We start from the raw sequence: 26,484 nt of genomic DNA, 5'->3' as shown, positions 1-26,484 counted from the left end.
TGAATGGATTTGAGAAACCATATGTTTGGGTTGCTAGTTATCAGCATCCAGGAGGAGCTACCCAGTGGGTTTAGAAATGATAGTCTAGTCTTGTGCAAAAATTATTTGAAAGTATATTCCTGGGAGTGAAATTGCTGGGTTGAACAATCTGCACATCATTAGCAAAACTAGTATGGTTGCAATTGTTTATGAAGTCATTATTTATTTATATTTGCCCCATGCATTTACCTCTTTCTTTGCTCAACATGCCTTTATATATTTTCTTTTTTTTTAATTAAAAAAATTAACATTTATTTTTCAGAGATAGAACGAGACAGAACATGAGCAGGGGAGGGGCAGAGAGAAAGGGAGACACATTTTCTGAAACAGGTTCCAGGCTCCAAGCTGTCAGCACAGAGCCTGATGCGGGGCTTGACTCACAAACTGCAAGATCATTACCTGAGCCGAAGTCGGACACTTAACCGACCGAGCCGCCCAGGTGCCCCTTTTTAAAAAATTTTTTTTCAATATATGAAATTTATTGTCAAATTGGTTTCCATACAACACCCAGTGCTCATCCCAAAAGGTGCCCTCCTCAATACCCATCACCCACCAACCATCAACCAGTGTAGGGAACAAACCACTTTTCACATTACTAGTTGTGAGTTCATGTTGGAACATCTTTATTTAAAGGTCCTGGGGCGCCTGGGTGGCTCAGTCGGTTAAGCGTCCAACTTCAGCTCAAGTCACGATCTCACGGTCCATGAGTTCGAGCCCCGCGTCGGGCTCTGGGCTGATGGCTCAGAGCCTGGAGCCTGCTTCCGATTCTGTGTCTCCCTCTCTCTCTGCCCCTCCCCGTTCATGCTCTCTCTCTGTCTCAAAAATAAATAAACTTAAAAAAATTATTTAAAGGTCCTGTGGAAGAGGTAAGAAATTGGATTTATGAGCCTACAACTCAAGGCAAAAACCTGGACTGGAGATACAGATTCAAGAAACAAAAGCATGTAGATTAATGGTCAAAGCCAGGGTAGGGGATCATCCACACAGGATGAAAATATAAACTAAAAAGATGAGAGCATGGGGACCCTGGAGTCACTAATATTTAAGAAAAGAATACAACGTGGGAAACCGAAGTCTAGTCAGAAGCATAGGATTGATTATCAGGGAAGTTTCTGGTCTTTGAAGTCATTGAAGAGAAAGTTTCCAGAACAAACAATGTTGATAATCTAATACATTCAGTAGTTTCCTATATGGGTGTATATGATATTATGGAAATATATGTAACACACATATATTAATATGGATTTGGAAGATAGCAAGATCACTCGTATCTGGTGTTATAGAATTTCAGATTTTAAATTTTTAGGAAGGAGTAAAGAGAGCAAAGAACATGTACTTCTTGATTCATGTCCCCTTTAATAGAATGATGCTCTCATCTTTCAAGTGGTCAGTTCAAAATAGTTTTATTTTATTATGTGCATTTATGCATTTTAGTCCCATTGATTACATGCTTTAAAAGGTTTTAATGTGGCCACATACCAAGGATGTAGCTGTAAGAGCATTTTTTTGGTGGCAAACTCCAGCATTTAATAACTTCTGGAAATGTAATGTCTTCTTTATTATTGTATTTGACAGGTTTTTTAATATTATTTTGATACTCTGTTTTGCCAAGAGGTAACTTATTCCCAAAGGTATTTTATGCTAGAAATATTTCATTCCACTTTGTACAGAAGGCTAGGTTTTATGTTATCTTTTGAGTATGTTTTTACTGTGGATTATTAATTACTAGAATCACTTAAGCAAAATTCATACTGATACTCTTTAATTTCAAACTGATAAGGACCATATGAATTAGAAGGTTACCCCAGAAAACTGCCAGTGAAAAATTATCCTTGCCTTTGAGAAACAGTGAAGTCATTGCATCATGCTTCAATTACCATTAAATATATCAGTGGATATTCTCATTGATTCATTTTTTTTTCTTTTTGTTGAACCAATTTTTCCTTTATCATCTTTAGTGATGGAATTTGGTATGTCTGATATATTTGCCTATAACATTACCAAACCCCGTTCTCTTTGTATAGCTCACTTGGTTAGACTGTATGTTGTAGAGTTTTTGTAGAATGATTATTGGGGGCCATTGAATGGGAATTGGTGTTTGTTGGAGGTTCTTATTGAGTGCTGGTCACTCTGCTTTATGTTTTATACCTGTTAGTTCACTTAATGACATGATATATAGGATTACTTTATTTCCTATTGAAAAACTTTACTGATCCATGTTTGTATCCAGGTTTAGTACATATTATAGACACTGCTCAGAGCCTAAGTTTTTTACAGTAAGAATAAGATATTTACCTTGAAGAATTATTATCATAATTAGGGGACAAAGATATATATTCTAAGGCATTCATTAAATAAGAGATAATATAATAATCAACATTATTATTAATAACTGATATTAGAAAGTAAAGTCAGTTTCCTTTTCTTTGGGTGTTATTACTAAATGATAATTCATGCATGGCATACAGAGACATGGGATTTATAGGCAATTGCCTTTTAAATAACATTTAAAACACAAAAAATTAAAATGTTAATCTGGCAATTATGTTGACTATCATAGGTTTCTTAAGGTCACTGTTACCTGAAATTCCATCACTTCCTAGGATGGCACCTTGCCCCCTCACTTGGAGCTTAACTATTTCTTTAGTTGCATTGCATTGAAATTGTATGAGGTAGCATGCTTTTGTCCTGAAATTGACCCTGAAAATTTCTTTTTCATCTGAATATTTTCTGAATAAACTACAAATGCAGACACTAATTTTAGAAAGCCACCTGCTGTCTTGTTAGGCCACTTAGCTAGTCCATCTGTATTGGGTGTAGAGGGAAGCTGTAGTAGCTACCATTAGGTCTGTATATTGTCAGATATCACACTTTTAGGACACCGAAGGTAATTGGATGAAAACTAGTGTTTTTTTTTTTTTTTTAATTCAGCTAATGTTGTATAAACATTTTATGTTTTAGGTTAGTCCTGATATGACAAAATTAGTGTTCTAATCTTCATGAACAGTTTGTTATCCAATAACTTTTATATTCCAATAAAAATGGCATAGGGTGCTCTTTCTGGAACATTTATGTTGAATATACCAATATTCATTTGTTGGCTCAAATACATTGACTTGTGTTTTTGTGTCATAGATGTTGACAGGGCCTTATGGAGACCATGCTTGTTGTATGAACATTTTTTGGTTCTCTCAACAATAATTTTCAGCCTAGTTCTATTGGTATTGCTATATACTACTTATTTTTTCCTATGACACTGGAAAATACTATTTTATTATCAGTAAAAAGACAGTATGCTACTTGCTTACTGTTTGTGGATTCTCTTTTCCTGGTTGATTTTGTTAATGAGCAATTCCAGGAAGCTTTAGGCCATTGTGTCACCTTGTCTCATTCCATTATAGATATTGATGCAACATGGATCACTGAACAGTATAATCTCTTTTGCACAGTTTCCATTGATCTTGTCCAGTAAATCATTGTATGCTGGGTTTGTTCTGAAATCATTCTGGGCATAAAAGCTGCTCTTGAACTTGACAATCAGGTACCTTCTTACAATACGCAAACTTATACAGATTTGAGATTCAATCACTTTGTTCCTGTCTCCTTTATACTATATTGTTATTTTCCCTACTAAACTTCTTGTGGCTTAGTCTGTTGAGCGTCCAACTGCAGCTCAGGTCATGATCTCACAGTTTGTGGGTTTGAGCCCCGTGTCGGGCTCTGTGCTGATAGCTCAGAGCCTGGAGCTTGCTTCGGATTCTGCCTCTCTCTCTCTCTGCCCCTTCCCTACTCACACTCTGTCTTTCAAAAATAAACATTAAAAAAAAAAAACTTCTCAAGTGAGTGGTCGTTATTCACTATTTCCATTCACTTCTTCCTCACATACTGTAATATGGCTTCTGTTGCCATTGCTCTGTTAAAATTGCTTTATATGGTCTCAACTTGCCTATTTTTTTCTTCTTTTTTTTCCCCCCATGATTTAGACTATGCTTAACCTTCCTTCTGTGTCTGACACTGCTGATTAGTTCCTCTTACTGAAACATTTTCCATTCTCACTGTAGGGACAATGTTATCCCGTTTCTCACATTTTTTTTTTTTCTTTATGTTCTCTTAATTGGCTGTTCTTTCTTCTCTGTGTCCATGACTTCGGGCATCCTCCCAAATCTTCTGACCTGAATTCTTTCTCACTGTTCACTAACTGTTCAGGTTTTAGTTACATCTTGAAGACAGATAATCAAAATTTTCACATTTCTTTCCCTGCACCGTCATCATTTTTTCCCTTCTAATATTTTATGTAGCATATTCACATTCTTGAGCATCATTTTTTAGATACTATGGGGGTGGGATGGATATGGGGGACAAAGTTGTACCAAGTATGTTATCTTCCCTGTGAATCTGAAACTTAGAGAAGGCAATAAGATGCATACGTGAACCTTAATTGAGTGGGTTAGTGTTCAGAAAATACCATATTGCTGATATAGGTACACAAAAAATGTAGTGGTAATTTGAGAAGATTTTATAGAGAAAGTGACACTTTATTTGGTTCTTTTTATTTTTTTAATTTTTAAAAATGTTTTACTTATTTTTGAGGGAGGGAGAGAGAGAGACAGAGAGAGAGGGAGACCAGGGGAGGGTCAAAGAGACAGGGAGACACAGAATCCAAAGCAGGCTCCAGGCTCTGAGCTGTCAGCACAGATTCTGATGTGGAGCTCAAACTCACAAACCATGAGATCACAACCTGAGCCAAAGTGGGACGCTTAACCAACTGAGACACCCAGGTGCCCCTATTTAGTCCTTAATGGATAGATAAATGTTTGTCATCAAAGCTGTGAAGGGAGGTGAGCTTGGAGTATTTTACCATCATTCAGGAGTCCTGTTATACCTTTCCTGTGTTTAGGTAGACTTGTCCTGGATAGACAATAGGCAAAAGTCACTTAAAATTAGAACCTGTAATCTTTTCATCTATATTAGGCACACAGAATAACATTATGTATGGTAACGCATGTCATACCCATAGTCAATGAAAAATGCATATATTTTGGAAGCAGAACATAAAGGGTGATTTTAAATAAGTATAACCATTTTATTTTCTATATTTACTTACTCCTATTGTATGCCTTGGTTTTCAAAGTACTACACTGGGTATCAGATGCAATCTCTGCCTTTTTAAATAATCTTATCAGATTTATTTCCTTGAATTCTAAGTGGAAAGCTAGATATATTAGTGATTCTTTCTTCTTCATAAATTATCATGCCCACCTTTGGAGTTCATGTTTTTTATCTGATATTTTAGTACAATTTTTCCAGTAAGAAATAGGAATCTATCTTTTCTTATTAGCCAATTTGAAGCTTTAATCTTTACACCCAGCAGTCGAATCAAACTCACGACCTTGAGATCAAGGGTTAGATCCTCTACCTACTGAGCCACCCAGGCACCCCTAATTTGAAACTTTTAATTTGATTATATTTCTTAATCACACTTCTGTTCCCATTTTTATGTACCGACTTCCTGCTCCCTCTCTGTGGTTATAACCAGTGCTTACATTCAGATCCAAACCACTGTAGCCTAAAAACAGAGGCACATTTTGGTGGCTGCTATGAGGAAATCAACAATTAGACCCCACAGTGTTGAGACTGAAGTGGCTCAGGTGAAGTAAAGCCCAACCTAATGGTGAGCACTACAGGTTTGAAGTAGTTGGCTGGGAAAAAGAGCCAGCGTGTTGCTGTCTTGATCCAGTCAAATTTATTTGGTGTCTGTGACTATTAGCAGCTGCTTCTTACTTAGGCTATTGCTTTTCTCATTTCAATTTCTGGTAAAACCTTGAAAACAATTCAAGAGATTTCAGACATTTTTAAAACATAGTGCACATTCCATTCTAATCTTTATGAGATGGTTTACTTTATATGGTAATTGCTCTATCTGCATTCTACAGATTTCACAGAAAATTGGGGCCATACATTGAGGGTACAATCTACAGTTGAGATTTGCTTTGCCCTGAGATTTAGTGTTTAAACTTAAACACTGTTTTCGTCTTATATATGCCTTTATGAACAATGCAGGGCCCTCTAATATCTGCTTCTTAGGCTCAAAAATTAATAAAAGGTACACAATAGGCAATTGCCAATTATTCTAAAATAAATGACTAGGTTTATGTTCTTGTTTTAATCTGTATCTTTTGCAGTTATGTTAAATATGTTAGAGAGCACTGATAATAGTATTACTAAAAGATAGTTTTTACAGAAGACAGTTTCTCATACCTGGGCTCTCATCCAAGAACTTTTTTTTTAAGTTCTTAAAAGCTTATAACCCAAACTGTTTCTGACATTTAGTAGAATAAAATAGTTCATGGAACATCATTGTTAAAATGAAGCCACCTATGATATACTTAATGATACAAACACACCTACACACCAGTTGTTATCAATGATGCAACATGAAACTAAGTGTACCTATTGAATAGATTTCATATCAGTTGACTTAATTTACTTTGACTAACAGCTTACATCTTGACCTCAGGTTATCATTATTCTGTTTATTTTTTCCTAAAGCTATTTGTTGAAGGGACTAGATTTTCCCCATTGGATCTTCTTTCCTCCTTTGTCAAAGATTAATTGAACATATTAGTTGTAGCTTCATTTCTGTGTTTTCTACTCTGCTCTATTGATCTATGTGTCTGTTTTTGGGTCAGTACCATACTGTCTTGATTACCACAGAATTGTAATAAAACTTGAAGTCCTGAATTGTGATACCTCCAACTTTGCTTTTTCATTTTCAAGGTCACGCTGGCTACTTGGGGTAGCCAAATTTTGGTATTTCATACAAATTTTGGGATCATTTGTTCTAGCTCTGTGAAAAGTGTGCTGTTAGTATTTTGAAAGGGATTGCATTTAATTTGTAGATTGCTTTGAGTAGTATGGATATTTTAATAATATTTATTCTTGTAATCCATGAGGATGGAATGTCTTTCCATTTCTTTGTGTCATCTTCAATTTATTTCATCAGGTCATATGACTCTGGTGATAGAAATAAAATTCACAGAACTATTGTATGAATAATACATCTAAATTATTGGTCTTGAAAGAACTAGTCCTCTCTAGTTTTCTTTAACTGGTTTGGGAATTGTTCAGGGGAGGCTTACTTGTATATATAGTGCCTAAGTGGTCCTTAAGTTTTATATGTTTAACTTTCAAAGTATTCTTAGCAGAGATTATAATTCATTGAAACTCTTAAATTGCCTTTTTTAACAGTGAATTCATCCATTTTTACAGACCTTATAATGCTACATACCAACTAATAGATCTGTCTGTTAGCGTTGATTTTTGTCTACACAGAAAATATTTGTGCAGAAGTTTTAATGTTTTTATTGCAATTTTACTTTATTTTATAAATTACAAGTGGTGAATAAGAAATGAATATGTTGAAACCAGTGATAAGAAATATGTGTATTGGGGCGCCTGGGTGGCTCAGTCGGTTAAGTGGCTGACTTCAGCTCAGGTCATGATCTCGCGGTCCGTGAGTTCGAGACCCCCCTTCGGGCTCTGTGCTGACAGCTCAGAGCCTGGAGCCTGTTTCAGATTCTGTGTCTCCCTCTCCCTGACCCTCCCCCGTTCATGCTCTGTCTCTCTCTGTCTCACAAATAAATAAACGTTAAAAAAAATTAAAAAAAAAAAGAAATATGTGTATCAAAGACAATATAATTGTGAAGATTGAATTCATTAGTCATGCTGAATGCAATGAACCCTTAAGGCCCCCACTCACATAGCACATAATTATGTTATTTAAATTTTGCTTATTTGAATTTCGCTAATACATTCTGAAATGCATATAGGCATCTAGTTCTAGGCCACTATTTAGTATGTGTCACCTCATTCTTCCTCTGATTTATTAATTGTGCCACTTGAAGCCTGGGCTTCATTTTTATGCTGCAACCTCAAGTGCACAGAGTACTTTTCTCCCCTACTTGTATCACAAAGCATTTTTGTCTTATGCACTCATATATTAGAGACTTTGTAGTGGAGAAATCATTTTGTTCCTTTTCTGTTTTTCTATTCATTTTTGAATTGATAATATATTCACATGATTCAAAGTTTAAAGAGGCACAAAAATTGTATAGAGGGAATTTTCTTCCTCTCATCTCTGTCTCCCCAGCTACTCAGTCCCTTCTCTAGAAGTAACTAATATAATAGATTCCTTGTGTTTCTTCCCAGAAACATTTTATGCATATACCAGCAAATACATATATTCTTCCCTCTTTTTTTCCATCATTGGTAATACTACACATTTTACAATATTTAATTGAACAATATTTATTAAAGAACATTCCATATAATTTTATAAAGATCTTCTTTAGTCTTGTATATAGCAGCATAGTGGTACATTGGCTGGACATACCATAGTTTAATCATTCTTTTGTTAATGAACTTTTTGGTCATTTCAAATCTTTTGCTATTAAAAGCAATACCCAGTGTACCATAATTTATTAAATCTGTCTGCAATAGATGAACATTTATAATATTTTGCTATTAACAGTACTGGAATATATATCCTTATATATAATTCCTTGTTCACAAATAAGAATATATATGTTGTATAAATTCTAAAATAATTGGAGTGCCTATTTTTTTCCAGGCATGATTCTACATGCTAGTATATAACAGTGAACAAAACAGTGACAAATACCTCTTTTTAATAGAGTTCACATCAAAGTAAAAAGTATAGACAATAAAATAAATAATACATATTATGTCAGATGGTGATAATTGCTTTGGAGAAAAATGAAGCAGGCAAAGGGGAAAATATGTGACAAGAGGGAGGGGTTATTTGAACCACATCATCAGGAATGATTTATATGGGTGCTTGGTTGGCTTAGCTGGTTAAGCATCTGACTTCAGCTCAGGTCATGATATCGTGGTTCGTGAGTTTGAGTCCCACATCGGGTAAGCCTGAGCCCCACATGGGGTGAACATGAACCCTGCTTTGGGTGTGCACAGCCCCACTTTGGGTGAGCTCAAAATCACTTCAGGTGAGCCCTGCTTCTGTCTCTCTCTCTCCCTGCCCCCCCCCCCCCCCATCTCTCTCTGCACCTCACTCGCACCCTTTCTCTCTCTCTCTCTCTCTCTCTCTCTCTCTCTCTCTCTCTCTCTCTCAAAAAAAAGAATGATTTCTATGAGAAAGTGACATTGAATCTGATCGGAAAGTAGTGAGGGAATATATGGAGATGACAATATCAAATGCAAAGACTGCTGTGAGAATTGTTCTGGCATATTTGAAGAACAGCAAGGAAGCTTATGTGGCTAGAGCTGAGTTAATGAGGGGAAAGTTGTAAGAGATAAGATCAGAGTAGTTATGGAAGGGACATGAAATATGAAGTAGGACATTTTAAGCTATTTTAAAGACATTGGTTTTTACTCCGAATAAGACAGGAAGCCATTGAAGGGTCTCGAACAGTGGAATAACATTAATTAATGAATTAACAGGATAGAATGAAGAAGGACAAAGGCAGAATGGATAATGGTTATTAGGCTACACCAGTAACCCAGGCTGGAAGCGATGGTGACTTGAAATCCTTAGTTAGGTGGAAGTGTAGGTGATGAGAGTGATTAGATACTGGATTTGCCAAAGAATGGGATATAGCCTGTGAGAGGGAAAAGTCAATGATTGTGTGTGTATATATGTATTTTGCTTGAAGGATTGAATTTCCTTTTGTTGAGATGGAAAAGACTACAGTAGGAGAGTAAGAGTTGGAGAGTAAGATAAGGAAATTGGTATAGGATGTGCTAAATTTAAAGAGTTTACTATACAACAAAGTGGAAATATCCAGGAGATGAGAAGTTTCTTTTAGGATACATAGTTTCCCAATGATCCTTCATATGAATAAATTCTTGGTGATATCTACGATACTGACTTTCAAGACATGCTCAGATATAACTAAAACCCAGACTGAAAAATCCTACATTGTCAAGTTGAGACCCTGGCTACAGATACTTCAGGGTGTTATTTTGTTCAGTCTTGCTCACAAGGTTAACTGCCCTTTGCATTAAACTAAAATTGTGTGAAGGACTTGTGCCAGTCTGAGATGGACTACATTGAAAAAGAAAAACCTAGATATGATGAATATCCAAACTGTGTTCTCAGCAGAAATGCCCTATTAGCCTACCTGTACTGTCTTTATTAGGATTCCTACTGTTGTGATTTTTTAGCACTCATCATTGACACACTTAGCTCTTGGGGTTTATTGCTGGACTCACTGATTTGTGGCATGAATGATGAGATTTGCATAACAGGGCATTTTCTGAGTGTGGGATGACCAGAAAAACATCAGTCCATACTTACAGACTCATAGCTAACCCACAAGTAAAGGAATTAAGGATAGTTGAATCGGGTACTTCACAGAAGTTAAAGGTTAACAGGAATTTAGTGAGCTCTTTATAGATTTTGGATACTAGCCCTTTGTCCCATATGTCATTTGCAAATATCTTTTCCCATTCTGTCCCTTGCCTTTTAGTTTTGTTTTTTCCTTTGCAGTGGAGAAGCTTTTTATCTTCATGAGGTCCCAATAGTTCATTTTTGCTTTTAATTCCCTTGCCTTTGGAAATGTGTCAAGTAAGAAATTGCTGAGGCTGAGGTCAGAGAGGTTTTTTCCTGCTTTCTCCTCTAGGGTTTGGATGGTTTCCTGTCTCACATTCAGGTCCTTTATCCATTTTGAGTTTATTTTTGTGAATGGTGTAAGGAAGTGGTCTAGTTTCATCCTTCTGCATGTTGCTGTCCAGTTCTTGTACCCCAATGTTTATAGCAGCACTTTCAATAGCCAAATTATGGAAAAAGCGTAAATGTCCACCAACTGATGAATGGAGAAAGAAATTGTGGTTTATATACACAATGGAATACTACTTGGCCATGAGAAAGAATGAAATATGGCCTTTTGTAGCAACACGGATGGAATTGGGGAGTGTTATGCTAAGTAAAATAAGTCCTACAGAGAAAGACAGGTACCATATGTTTTCACTCTTATGTGGATCCTGAGAAACTTAACAGAAGACCATGGGGGAGGGGAAGGAAAAACAAAAAGGTTAACAGGAATAACTTCCACCACCTCATTTGTCAAATACTAGGTTTAGGTAAGAACTATAGTTCCATTTTTGTGCTTTAAAATCCCACTTCAAACAAGAGAGATTCTCCCTGAAACCTCTAAGACAACCTTATTTGTCCTCCTTAAAATAAACCTTTCCTGCTGAGCTATTGAAACCCAACTGAAAATATACAGCATTAGCTATACACATTGTTAAACATAGTGTTTTGGTGACATTTAGTAGTGTTCATTAATTGGCTTAATGAACAGGTGTACAAGTATATTAGTTATGCAGTAACACGTGCTTCCTGGTTTGAGGGATTCTTGTCTAAACTATGACCAGTAAGATTTGTTCCTTAATTAGGGAATCATTACAAAGTGTGTGTGTGTGTGTGTGTGTGTGTGTGTGTGAGAGTGTGTGTGTGTGTGTGTGTGTGTGTGAGAGTGTGTGTGTGTGTGTGTGTGTGTGTGTGTGTGTTTCCCACCATTAGAACCATTAGTCTTGTTTAATGTGTTCTAAACTTTGCAAACACTCTTGGTAATGCCATTCTGATGGCTACAGGTACTATGCTAGTGTCAGAATGAAATCTACCTTTCTGTGGGATGCCTTATTGCACAGCTGGAGGTAGCGCAGAGAGGGGAAGCTTCACAGCTGCAATATGCAGCATATAAGAGAAGGAAATTCAATCTCATACTGCATATTGCATCAGCTTTCCCTCTCAAGGTTTGGTAAACAAATGTGCTATTCCTCACAAAATAGATTCAAAAAACAATTGAAAACAAAATTGTGCTTGCTGACCTATCTGACTAATCTTCACCTGTAGTTTTTATTATTTTCTCCCCTATTGTTTCTGATTCCTATATACCCTTGGTCCATGGATTGCCAAGACTAATAGTTTATAAACTGTAAAAAGTTGTGTGTGTGTGTGTGTATGTATGTGTGTGTAATCTACTTGAAAAATGAAAATCTGCATAGGCTAATATAGGAAACCTCCTTGTACCAGCCTCCCAGAATGAAAAAAAAATGTTAACATTTAGTCATATTTACTACAAATGTTTGCTTTTAAAGAAATAAAACATTAGATATAAAATTGAGGTTTCCAGGCTTCTACTTGTTCCAGTATCATTTTCTTCCCCCAAGTAAAGCACTGTCATTAATCTGCTGAGTATCTACTCCATGTTATTATAATTTTGATAAATATATATATATATATATACACACACACTCTATAAACAATACATAAGATTATTTTGTGTTTCATTTTTAATTTAGATGAATGCTATTACACTGCATGCAACATTTTCCACCATGTTTATTTTTCCATTCAACATTGTAATTGGGATCTATCCTTGTTGAAATATTTAGCTGTGTTATAGTCACTGAAATGCTGGGTTGTATTCCATTGTATGAACACACCACAATCTGTTTATCCATTTTGTAACCCCTGGAATGTCAATTGTTTCCAGTTTTTGTACTGTTGTAAATATTGCTGCAGTGAACATCCTTGTTCCCTTGGCTGTTTGACCTATAAATGGAAAGACTGGGTTATACCTATGATAAGACACCTTAAATATATTAGATGGTAATAAATATTTTATATTTTTTATCCTAATTTTTACCACCACTGTTGGCACAAATTCTTATTTCTCTGCCTCCTCATCCATACTTGGCATTACAAAACATTTTTGTCACTTACAATTTGATGACTGTGAAATACTATTTCATTGTTTTCATGTGCATTTCCATGATTACTGATGAGGTTGAGCATCTTTTAATTATTTGCTATATGATCTTGGGAAGATTACTCAACTTTTCCATTCCTTAGTTTCATCCTTCATAAAATGATAGTGGCAATACCTATTATATAAGGTGACAGAAGAGGTATTTAATAAAAGTTGATTTTGCTGGTGATTTAATGATTGTGATCGTGGTTACTACTACAACTAGTACTACTATCACTGTTGTAGTTCTTATTAGACTTTCCTCTTTTGCTGTTTTGTGTGATATATACATATATATGTAAATAATTGTGTGAGTGATATATCTATCTATATATATCTATCGATCTATATATATCTATCAATATCCATTTCCCCATTTGTTTGTTTGTTTGTTTTTGAGGGAGAGAGAGAACATAAGTAGGGAAGTGAGGCTGAGAGGGAGAGAGGGAATCTTAAGCAGACTCCATGCTGAGTATGGAGCCTGACACAGGGCTCAATCCCACGACCCTGGGATCATGACCTGAGCTAAAATTAAGAGTCAGGTGCTCAACCAACTAAGCCAACCAGACACCCCTGTTTCCCCATTTTCATTTGTGTTTTTATATTTCCATAAATAGAAGGATAAAGAGAATTTTAAAAGAATAGAAAATAACAGTTAATGAAAAAATATTGCAGCTACTACACAGAAATCATAGATTTCCCCTGCCTGCCATTGTCATACTTGCATTCATTTTAACATAAAACTATTTATTGAAGTTTAATGCCTATTTCAACTAATATATGAAAACTATTTCTATATAGTTAGAATCACTTCTGGAATTGTATACACATGGGAAAATATGTATTTATATAGGGAGATCACAATTCTTACATTTGTATGAAATGTCTAAAACAACAGTTGGGCATTATTAGATATTCATATATGTATACACAATGCTACATAAATTATTTGGGTGGTTTTTAACACTACTGTTAATGGCTTTATTTTTCCTGGTTTTATATATAGTACACTTACTAGAAGTGTCATATTTTTACTTTTCCACATACTCCTTATAACAAGATGTAACACATCAGTTGATGCTGATTCAAAGATACAGTATTCTTTAATACAGAACTACTTCAAATAACAAAAAGAATTCTCTAAGTGATATGCATATATTCACTCAAGCTATTTACCATGGCTAAAGAAAATTACAAAAGTTAGATATCTTCTGGAGATACTTCCATAATTAGTAGTTTACATTATCACTACATATTTAAGAAATATGAGTAGACATTTAAGTTTTATATACCACTGTATGCTTGTGCCTAGGCTCACATATAGTAGATGTTTAATAAGTATTTGCTGGATAAATGAATAAATGAATGAATAGTATTGATGCTGACTTTAGGAATCAATCTTTCTCACTGGAATTTTGAGATACAGTAGTTATAAAAATTTATTATGATTTATGGTTACCACTATGTAAATCATTCAATGTTACCCATTTATAATATCTTAATATTTCCTACAAATTACAAACATCTTGGCACATGTTATATATATCCACTGAGATAGTAGACATTAATAGGGGATGCCTGAACATTGCCTAAATTAGATTGGGAAAAGAATATAGCCATGTTTACTTTATTTATGCTAATGAGCATCCCTCAGTTGTAAAGGAATGAAGTTATAGTACAATTGCATATAAAACTCCATGTATTAAAGGAAATCTAAGAATGTTCCATGGACATTTTATCTTAGATAATTAGTATCTTGATGCTAACGCATTTAATAATAATACAAATGTCTTTATTATACATCATTATGTTTCTACAGACAGTATTTTATGATGTTTCATTATTATTTGGTCAATTAGCAGTGACAGTTTAAGCACTCAAATTCATTTAACCTATCAGATTTAAAACCAGTGGTTATATGATTTTTCATTTGCATATGGAGAGATCACATTTGGAGGACTCATTATGAATGTGAGGACCATAGGGCCATTGAGGACAAAAATCAATTATTGAAGTTTTTGTATTGAGACTTAAAAAAATCTCTTCAGTCGCATCCAAATAATTTTGAATAATTACAGAATCAGTATAATTTAAGTTTGTACATTATAATTTTTTGGATATAAGCACATTTAACATAAGCTCTACCCTCTCAAAAATGTTTTAGCGTACAGTACAGTATTATTAACTATAGCTAGAATTTTGTACCTCAGATCTTTAGAACTTATTCATGTTCTATAACTGAAGCTTTATCCCTATTGAACAGCAACTCCCGCCTTCACCCTCCCTCAATCCCCAGCAACCACAATTCTACTTTGTTTCTATGAGCTTGACATTTTAGATGCTTCATAATTATGCAGTATTCATCTTTCTATGACTTGCTTATTTCACTTAGCATAATGTTCCCTAGGTTAATCCATGCTATTACATATGGCAGGATTTTATTCTTTTTTTAAAGCTGAATAACATTTTGTTATATGTATATGCCACATTTCTTTATTCATCTTTTGATGGATGTTTAGGTTCTTTCCCTCTCTTGGCTATTTTGTGAGTAATACTGCAGTACTAAGATAAAGTGCAGCTTTTTCCTTGAGATTCTGATTTCAGTTCTTTTGGTTGTATACACCAAAGTAGGATTCCTAGATTGTATGGTAGTTTTAGTTTTAATTATTTGCAGAAATCTCTGTACTGCTCTCTATAGCAGCTACACCATTTTACATTTCTACCAATAGTGTATAAGGGTTCCAATTTCTCCACATCTTCACCAACACTTATCTTTTGTAGTTTGATAATAGCCATTCAAAGAGTTGTGAGGTGATATCTCATTGTGGTTTTGATTTGCACTTCCCTCATGATTAGTCATGTTGAGCATATTTTCGTATAGCTATTGGCTATATGTATGTTGTATTTGGAGAAATGTCTATACAAGCTTTAATTGAAATGTTGAATTGCCTATATTTTAGTCAAGTTATGGAATATTTAAGTTTTTTTAAAGCATTTAAACATATATGTAATCAAATCACCCTAGGACAAGTAACATTTTGTAGTCATTATGAAAGCAGGACATTTTTAATATATGAAGCCTTTAATACTACCTGGATAAGTTCCATATATCCTTACCTTCCTTCAAATTATCTATTTATCTAAGCCTGTGGTTGTGATCACTAAGGAATGCTTTTAAAGACAAGAAAATCAAAGACAATCATAGCCACTTATCAGTATTTACTGATCATGGCAAAACATTATTGTTTGTGAAAGGCTGTCTAGTTAGGGAACTATTTTAAACTAGCTTTGCTCTTGTGATTCTCAACAGCAGTGCTCACTCATGGAATTCTTAACCATTACTTCAATCTAGGATAAAGCCAATTTGCATACTATGAGGGAAATATATTAGTACTTAGTACTAGAAAATTAGTACTAGAAAATTAACAGTGAACTCTAGATATTTAAGACATCTAATGTTAATTTTAAACAACTTGTTCATTTGAAAAGGGGAGAAGGTGAAATATATTTTAATGAAAAAAAACAAAAATATGAAGTCATTGAACAAAATGAGCATTATATATGCCTGATTTACTCAGGAGTCTTGTTAGTTCACAGAAAATCTTAATATATCCTTTATACTACAGCATTTTCATCCTTATGTTTAACTAGTCTCTCATAGTGGGGTTTAAGGCATATTATGAGATTGGTATGCTTTTCTTGACTGTTTCTTTGGGTAGAATTTTCTGAATGATTCTAAGAAGTAATTTCAATATGATTCAGATTTTGTTTTTATTAACAAAGGGTATGAACCTTGGATTGTCATTTCTTTATATACAGTTGTCTTAACCTGGGAGTGGCTTGAAAATTAGAATAGATTAAAATGTTAATTATTGAATAGGAAAGACACTGTGCTTTTAGATACTTTGAGGAACATTAGTCATAATTTTTAAAGACATATATTAAAAGCCATTTTTCTCTCAATAGTAGCAATAATTTTATTGTATTTAATTAGCTTGAGAAACTACCTGAGATCATGATTTTCAATTAGCAATAATCGTGCCTCGGATAAACCTCATTGGCTATGATAGTGCCACTGCGCAAAGCTGAGATCATGATTTTCTAGTGTAATAATTGTGTAGTCTTGTTAGACTCTGCATCACTTTAGATAGAACATGTTGTTACAGCTTAGAACTAAATGCTACAACTTTATTTACATGTAATTAATTTGATATTATTTTTCTAAGAAGTTCATTTAATTTTCTCATATTTTGTACCATTAAAACAAAGGGAATGTTAATGGACTTACAAAATTTTATGTATTCTGTCACATTTATAGAAAATTTTCCAGAAGCTAACATCTATGAACACGTAGCTTAGCAAAAATATCCTGTGGTTTTGTGTTGCTCTTCCTATAAATATAATCAGGAACTCATTTGTGATTTCTTTTGTGAAAATCAGATAAATTAAAATAATAAAACTGATTTCCTCAAAATGAAATTGTATTTTTAAAAGTAACGAACAGCATTATTATGGCCATGTGAATCAATGATGAAGTTTAGCAGCGTGAGTTTAGAGACAAAAGCATATCACTACTTGATTGAGAAAATATATTTTATTTTTCACATATATATATATATATATAATTTTTGTCATATTTTTAATGCTCCCATTACCTACAGCCCTATTTTTTTTTTTTATTAGAAGAGATAAGCTGCCAAAATATGCATACAATTGTAGGTGTGGAATTTCTGTCTAAGAAGCGTTTAGGGATTTGCTTCATTTTCGTAGCAGGTAGCCACATTGTTTTTTTTTTTTTTTTTTTTTTTTTTTGCTTTGGTTTTTGTGATGGCTTGTCTGGGATAGAGCTAATGGAGGTTATGGTGGGGGGGGTGCTAAAGCCACTCCTTGGCACTGTTACTTCTTAAGTTTCAGGTCATTTGAACTGTTCAAAACTGGAGGGTTACCTTTTGAATAAACTGTAACTAAATATTTTGTTCTAAGAAGGCAAATAGTACTAAAAAATATTGGAGACAAAGATAACTTACTCAAACACCATGTCTTTGAGATTCATTAATTATGTGTGTGCAAATGGTGCTGTTGTTGTACAACTTGCAAAAGGTTCATATTTGTTCTTCAAAGCAATCTCAGCAGGAATTTTTATATGGCAACCTGTTTGCAGTTAAAGTTACTTTAGGTACTTCAAAACAGTTCCACTGAATTAAAGACATGTCTAAATTTTAGCATAATTTAGTATAAATGCATGTCTGCCTTTCTCCTCAATTAGTCCAAATTAGGGAGATCTTACTATGTATTTAATTCCAGTGCTGCTGTAGGTACATGGTAAAGGAGTAATTAATGTTATATATTAGGGAAGAAGTAGCAATTGATTTTTGGCTCTATTTGGCTTATCTTTTCTGCTTAAGTGCTAATATTTAATTTGTGGGGAAACCGTTAAATAGGTCTGTATTATTATGTTTATCCTCTTCATTGAACTAATGAAATAAACACATATATTGATTTTTTGGCATAAGCTTTATTAATGTACTTAATATGCCTTACTAATTTATTCTGTGTATTTGGATTAGTGCCATTGTTGTTTATGAATCAATATTTTTCCTTTAGTTCCAAAGAATGTAGAAGCTTCAGAAGAAAAGAAGACCCTGCCTGCAAAGAAGAAAGTGAAAGAATTGAGAATTTTGGATCCCAAAACGGCCCAGAATCTGTGTATGTGATATTTTGTGTATAGGTGGTGGTAGTGATGGTGGTGATGAGGAGTTGTTGAATATATTTAAACAAAGTTGTAACTGCCTTGAAAATGTATATTTAGCATCTACTAGAAACTAAATTCTGTGTAAACATGATTTGAGTTGCCTTGTTGTCATTCAGCCAGAATGGAGACCCTCATCATAATTTAGCCTTCCATAGACCAGATGAAACTTATGAATAATAAAACTTTGGAAAGAATTGATAATTGAACACTGTTAGAAGACAGGGTGAGACAGAAAGCAGACTTAAAAAGAGTGTTGTATTTTCCTTTTCTGCCCAGGCCTGGGTGTGATAGTTTCGGAGTATTCACTGGGCCCATTGGGCAAATCCTTTTATTACTATGCCTTTATAGTTGAGGTAACTGTGATGTTACTGGTTAAATTGGTAACCGCTGCACTTTAAAACTGGTTAGTGAACCTTAAAGCCATCAACAAATCAATTTTTAAGTATGCTTTTGCTCAAGCAGCAGCACAGTTAAACCCATCTTCATTTAAGTAGGCCTTAAGTTTTACTTTGGCATATACTCTCCTCTGTGTTTAATTCAGCATTTTTTTTTTAACCACGATAGACTATGTTTATATTCTGAGGATATTCAAACACTATGCACGAGAAATTTCAACATATCAAGCATTTCTAATTATGGAAAGAAATACCATGGGAGTATTTTGTTAAGGGTTGTGCTATAGGGAATCAGATTAAAATAAACAAGTCATCATTCTCCTGTGAGTATGAATGTTGCTGTCGGAAAAGCATTCTCCTAATAGCTGTTGTGAATGTGTACATTGCTTACCTGACAGTACGTTTTCTTTACAAAGTGGATGTTCAGTACTTTAAAAAAATGACCTTAATTGCTAGTTGATATTTGTCAACATCATTTATTTAAATTATGGAGATCTCACCTGGTATTTATGTCTAGGTAATCATTCGCCTAGACAGTGACAATTTTTTTTCTTTAGGCACCAGTGAAATCATACAGACCTTTTCATGAAAAAAAAAAAAGAAAAGAAAAACAATTTTTAGGAATATATTCATGTTCTGGTGATAGGAACGCATGAATTCTCATTCAGATATGTAGTTAGTGGAAGTTAAAGTGGAATGCCTTGTTGAAAAATACTTTCTGAATAAGTTTAAGCTTTTCTCAGGGTAATTTGTTGAATTATTCCAGTATGACATACTATACACCCAATTAAGAAAAAGTTGACAAGGGAAATTGTGGTTCAACATTTAAAGCTACTAATAGTATACCACATGATTGTCAACAGAAATTCAGATAACAATGATGATTCAGACACTTCGGTTTTTTCTTATGTGGGAGCATTTCAGAGTAGATTGATGTGATTTTTTTTTTGTACTTGGTTACTTTATTGTTGTTCCTGAGAAGTACTGTGTTGTATGTATCTGAGTATCTCCATATTAAATTCTCTGTCAGATTAAAAGGCCATCTTGAAATAAAATCTCTAGCTTTTCATGAGTCATTTCATACCAGCTCAATCTAAAATGCATATGCATATAGTCATCAGTGTTATTAGTAGGAGTTATAATTTGTATATAGGATATACACAACCTGTAACATTAGAGCCTGAAATAGTGGGCCATTTTGCCTAGATGTGTAGTGTAGGCCATCAAATGGTAACTAATTTTGTTTGTTCCTATCTATAGATTAATATTAGTGACAGAAATTTCATATTTTGAGTCAATGAAAATGGGAATCAGGTATTCATTAGGCCTTTAAAATTTTGATGCTATTCCGGTTTTAAGAAAATCTACTTTTATTTTAGCTATCTTCTTAGGATCATATCGTATGCCATATGAAGATATAAAAAACATCATTCTGGAGGTTAATGAAGACATGTTGAGTGAAGCCTTAATTCAGGTAACTTGGATATTTTCCTTTTAAGATTCATTGTCACAGGTATTTCTAGATGTTATCTTCTCAATGGAGTTGTGAGAAAATGTTCTTCTATATTTTGGTAATAGAATCAAGAGTATCTAGCTTTGTTGCCAGTAAGAGTTTTCTGGGGCACCTGGGAGCTCAGTTGGTTAAGTGTCCTGACTCTTGATTTTGGCTCAGGTCATGATCTGGTGGTTCATGAGATCCAGGGCTCTGTGCTGACATCAAGGAGCCTGCTTGGGATTCTCTCTCTTCCTCTCTCTCTCTCTGCCCTCCCCCATGTACGTTCTCTCTCTGTCTGTCTCTCTGTCTCTGTGTCTCTCTCCCTTTCTCTCTCAAAATAAATAAGTAAATATTTTTTAAAAGTATTCAACATAGATGATATAAGTTCTAGGTTTGTTTCTGCCTATACTATACACTGTACATAAAATTGCATATATTTCATCATCAAAATGACTCTTAAGTAAATAGTGTTATTACCATTTTATGGATGTAAAAGTGGAGAGGTCAAGAGGTTAAATACCTTGTTTAAGATCAGTAGATAAATGTTATTCTTTGTTAAGCATGTAACATGTGCTAGGAATTGTGCCAAGTACTTTATATATTTTATCTCATTGAATCCTATAAAAAACCTGTGAGGTGCATACTATTATCCTCATTTTACAGAAAATAAAACTGAGACTTTCAGATGTTCCTCAATGTCACATAAATGGTAAGTGGCAGAGTAGCAGAGCTGGGATTCAGAACAAGATCTCTTGTGGTTCTAAATCTGTCACTCTTTCTATTCTATTATTCTACCTTCCATGAGCAAATATTTTAGCTTGCTAAATCTCTGTTTTCACATATGAGAAACAGGGTCATTCTGAGGATTAAACCAAATAAAGTGCAGTGTAGTATAAAGGACTATACAAGATCTAGCCTATTGTTAAAATTATTTGTATGTCTGGTCCTGTCTGGTTTAATTTCTGGAAGGAAGAACTGTGAAGATTTTATAAGTAAGGGCATACTCATTGTAGGTTTTTTCCTGTTGTTGTTGTTTGTTTTTAAGCTATAAAGTTTGCCTTGATTTTAAAAAGACTGAGAAGTTTGTGCTGTGAAAGTTTTGCCCCCCTCAGACTGTCTCTAAATCTCAAAGAACCAGTGCCTGTCATTTCGGCAGGCTATGTCTATATGGAAGTTCCTCCATTTCGAAATATAGGCTTGCATTACAGATTACCTCATGTAAACGTTTTAAATATAGATAAATCTATTTTCTGTAAGACTAAGGTTTTTTTTTAATGTTTTTAACATTTATTCATTATTGACAGACAGAGAGAGACAGAGCACGAGCATGGGAGGGGCAGAGAGAGGGGGAGACACAGAATCCGAAGCAGGCTCCAGGCTCCGAGCTGTCAGCACAGAGCCCTACGTGGGGCTTGAACCCCATGAGCAGTGAGATCATGACCTGAGCAGAAGTCAGACGTCCAACCAACTGAGTCACCCAGGCGCCCCTCTATAAGGCTAAAGTTTAATAAGTGGTGCCTAAATTGCTCAGTCGGTTAAATGACCAACTTCAACTTAAGGCATGATCTCAAGGTTTATGGGTTTGAGCCATGCATCGGGCTCTGTGCTGATAGCTCAGAGCCTGGAGCCTTGTTTTGATTTGTGTCTCCCTCTCTGCCCCTCCCCTGCTCGCACTTTGTCTCTCTTTGTCTCTCAAAAATAAATAAATGTTAAAAAAATTTTTAAAAAGTCAGGTTTAATGAGTTTATGTAGGTTCTTTACTATCATGACATGCTTATGTTAATCTTAGTAAGAGATATCCTTTGATAAGTAATCCCCTTGTGGAGCAGTCAAAAAAAAAAAAAAAGTTTTCTTTTCTGTGCAAGTAGCAAGTCCATAGTTCTCTTAGAAATGGAGAGCTGATCACATTTGTCTTGCCTATCTAAATTCCTTGGTTCTTTGCACAGTAGTCAGAATGAAGGAACAGTGAAGCCTAAGGGGGTTTAATTCTCCCTCTTTTTTCTTAATTGGATAGTTTAATTTTAATGCACAATAAGGCAAATAAATTTCTGATTCCAAAGCTTTCTAGTCTTTTCTCTATAATCAAATTATAGTAAAATGGAACCATATTTTGAATAATTAATCAATGTAGCCATTTATTTTACCCATTAAAACTATGTAATTTTTCCTTCACATACTTTGGTAAATAAAAAATGAATGTAATTATGCAGAATGCTACTGTGGCATCTATTTGCCAGCAAAATTCAAAACATTGATTATTTTTTAAGTCATGTTTTGAACTCTTTAGGGAGTGTAAGAACCAGAGAAAGATTCTCATTTATGAATATCCCTCTAATATTCAACAAGCTTTTAAAATGTATATCTAGAATTTTATTATCTGAGATTTTTTTTTGTTTCACTTTATTTTGTAGCATAAACAATACCTATTTGTTTCTCTTTAAATTGGATAAGCCTGGTCCAGTTGGGAGAAACAGATTGCTTACAGTTTGGAGATGTCATTAAATTATGTCTACATTCTTGAATTTGCTGGTTTAATTTTATCCACTATGCAGTCAAAGCAACTGCTTGTGAAATCGCATTATTATGCTAAATCTTGGATTAAACTCTGGGAAGGTGAGTGATGGAGAATCATAAAGAGTAGATCTTCCCAGGCTCCTTTTGTGCATGTTATACCTGATGTGTCCATGTTATTTCCTGTTCGCTGTGAATGGGTTGACCCGAGCCTGTCTCAGTTCTTCCTTTTTTTCCAGACTTTTCATTGCCTTTTTAAGCCTTTAGCTCTTTTTTTTAAATATATATATAGTCATGTGTTTACCCCCTTGCATCCTTTGCCCAACCATTTTTGAGCCACCTTTTTGTTGAAAGCTTCCCACTGAGGACTTTTTTCAAGCCAGATTGCTTTCCTTCTCAATGCCAGATACTCTAAAATATCTTATCATTCCGTACTCTCCTTAATGACAAATCATTTTCTTACTTCTTCTTGCAGGAAAAAACCACTTAACATGTAATTTAATAGTACGTATGATTGGAATTGTGCCACTTGGGTATGAGGCACAAATGATAAGTGACTCATGTGAGTTACTAAAGTTAGTATTATGTTTATCCAAACAAATCAAACATCTGAGTATGTTTTGGTAAGGATAAAAGTCCTGGATTTAAACAATTATTTGATTTCCCAGAACCCAAAGGAAACTGGTTTCCTCAGGTAAGAGAAGAGAGTAGAATCACTACTGCTTCTTTCTCTCTCCTATCCCAAAAACGTTTGCTCCAGTGATGCAAAAGTAACATCAATTTGCCTCTCACAGGAGCTGTTTACAATTTGTGTCTAATTACCATGCAGCACGTGGATAATGCATAGCATTAAATATGTATCATCAGATTAACTTTGATGTAAGTTCTATTTGATTACTGTTCTAAACTCCATCCATGCATAATCATTGTGTGTTGTTCACATGAGATGATTGTCTTCTCATAACAACAAAAACAACAAAAAACAATTAAGGACATACTGCCTCACAGAGAGTTAACACTAGTATTCTCTCTTCAGTATAGGTTATTAGGTTCTTTCCTGCCAGGCAACTAATATATTTTAGTTATTTAGCAGGATGAATATCTTACTTAAAAACACATACACACTATATGTATATTATATATATATACATATATTATACATATTATACATACATATTATATATATAATATGATAAATTACAATATATAATATATATAATATATAATGTGATACATTATATATAATTTAATCAGTAAGAACATGCCAAAATTTTAAGATTATTAATAAAAATACTAATGTCTCCCTTATTTTAAAAGGTCTAACTGTAAGCTAGAAATGGAATTCACTATGGGGAAGATGTTGAAATGTAGTTTGAAGTCAGAATGGTGATTAGGGCTGAAAATAGGATTTTTGGAATCATTTGCAAAGAAATGTCTGTTGGGATATGAGGACCAAAGATAGTGGATAGTGGATATCTACCAAAGTGTGTAGTGGAAGGAAAGTGACAAGTGGAAGGTTAAAGACTGTATTTCTATAGAGCACCCTAGTTGAGGGAATGGATGGTGTTAGAGAAATCAGAACAAAATGAGCCAGCATGTCAGGGAGAATGCCAGATACTGTGGTATGTCACAATACCCAGCACAGGAGATAATTTTAAGGAATGATGGGTAAGAGAATGAGATGCGGGAAGGATACCCATTTTGATATCCTGAATTTCAATAACTTACTTAAAGTAGTTATTTTCTTTTAGTTTTTTTTTTTAAACAATCCATACTACATACCAGACACTTTTTTTTTTTTTTTATTTTATTTTTTAATATATGAAATTTACTGTCAAATTGGTTTCCATACAACACCCAGTGCTCATCCCAAAAGGTGCCCTCCTCAATACCCATCACCCACCCTGCCCTCCCTCCCACCCCCCATCAACCCTCAGTTTGTTCTCAGTTTTTAACAGTCTCTAATGCTTTGGCTCTCTCCCACTCTAACCTCTTTTTTTTTTTTTTTTTCCTTCCCCTCCCCCATGGGTTTCTGTTATGTTTCTCAGGATCCACATAAGAGTGAAACCATATGGTATCTGTCTTTCTCTGTATGGCTTATTTCACTTAGCATCACACTCTCCAGTTCCATCCATGTTGCTACAAAAGGCCATATTTCATTTTTTCTCATTGCCACGTAGTATTCCATTGTGTATATAAACCACAATTTCTTTATCCATTCATCAGTTGATGGACATTTAGGCTCTTTCCATAATTTGGCTATTGTTGAGAGTGCCGCTATAAACATTGGGGTACAGGTGCCCCTATGCATCAGTACTCCTGTATCCCTTGGATAAATTCCTAGCAGTGCTATTGCTGGGTCATAGGCATACCAGACACTTTTATTCCTTAAGCAAATGTTCTATGTCTTTTGGTCTCTGTCTCCCTTATTTTTATTTTTTTTATTGATTTTTTTTAAATTTTTTTATAATGTTTTTATTTATTTTTGCGACAGAGAGAGACAGAGCATGAGCAGGGTAGGGGCAGAGAGAGAGGGAGACACAGAATTGGAAGCAGGCTCCAGGCTCTGAGCTGTCAGCACAGAGCCCGATGCAGGGCTCGAACCCACAGACTGTGAGATCATGACCTGAGCTGAAGTCAGACACTTAACCGACTGAGCCACCCAGGCGCCCCTGTCTCCCTTATTTTTAAAGGACAGATGCACTTCTTCTGGAAATGCAACTATCCAGTGCCCCACTTTTGTCTCATTCTCCACCCACTACATTTTCTCTGGCCTTTCCTCCTTCCCTCTCTTCCCCCCCTCCCTCCCAACCCCTTTACCTTTCACCTCCCTTCCTTCCTCCCTCTGTCCTTTCCTTACTTTCTTTCATTTTAAATAAATTATTTTTTAATAAAGCCCCTAATCTTTCTTAATAATATCCCCTCAATGAAATATGGCTCTAGGGCATCTCCTTCACACCTGGAAGCTACAGAAATACCTCTATACATGTCCTTCTGTGATACATGCATAGGAATATTCCAGCTTGCTTTTTTCCTCTCAGATAATTTCTACCAGTGCTGGCTGTGTTACTCTTTTGGAACCCATTCAAGTGTCAAGCACTGTAAGATGTGTAAGGTCTACAGGTGGCCACATGATTATGTCTTTCCAATGTCACTTTATGTCTCAAAACAGCTTATTTGAATTATGTAACTTTTTATTGGGTCATGACATAATAATTAGAATAAAGCATAACTCATCTGATCTATTGTCCTGATTCCAGACAATGCTACTCCTAAGATATCAAAGATAGATGGGTATCTATCGATTCTGCAGGGAAAAAGATTCTTCAACTTCCCTCAGTTAAACAGTTCTAGAGTATAATTATTGTTATAGTCAGGAAGTTCATGCATGTGTAATAGTAGAGCTCATTTTTGTCTCTTCAATCCATCTTTGTAATCATTGATCTATTTACGCGGCTATTGACCATCTTTATTTTATGCAGCCTTGTGAGTCTGCATGTG

The 26,484-nt window shown here is 34.7% G+C and overlaps 1 protein-coding gene and 1 non-coding gene across 2 annotated transcripts in view; one reads left to right on the top strand and one right to left on the bottom strand.

Annotated features, from left to right (window-relative positions):
* DIAPH2 (diaphanous related formin 2) overlaps positions 1-26,484 on the top strand; it is a 1,007,297-nt gene that overhangs the window by 423,841 nt on the left and 556,972 nt on the right. Inside the window, exons 19-20 of the mRNA XM_081793317.1 lie at positions 18,435-18,536; positions 20,357-20,451. Of these exons, the coding sequence (XP_081649443.1) occupies positions 18,435-18,536; positions 20,357-20,451 (197 nt within the window). The remainder of the gene's footprint in view (positions 1-18,434; positions 18,537-20,356; positions 20,452-26,484) is intronic.
* On the bottom strand, positions 16,780-16,917 carry LOC145714811 (U4 spliceosomal RNA). Its single transcript, XR_014137005.1, has one exon. It is a non-coding gene; the product is annotated as a U4 spliceosomal RNA (small nuclear RNA).

Source organism: Panthera onca, chromosome X, assembly GCF_046562875.1.
Source record: "Panthera onca isolate mPanOnc1 chromosome X, mPanOnc1 haplotype 2, whole genome shotgun sequence".
Lineage (NCBI taxonomy): Eukaryota > Metazoa > Chordata > Mammalia > Carnivora > Felidae > Panthera > Panthera onca.
This window is presented reverse-complemented; position numbering and strand designations above follow the sequence as displayed.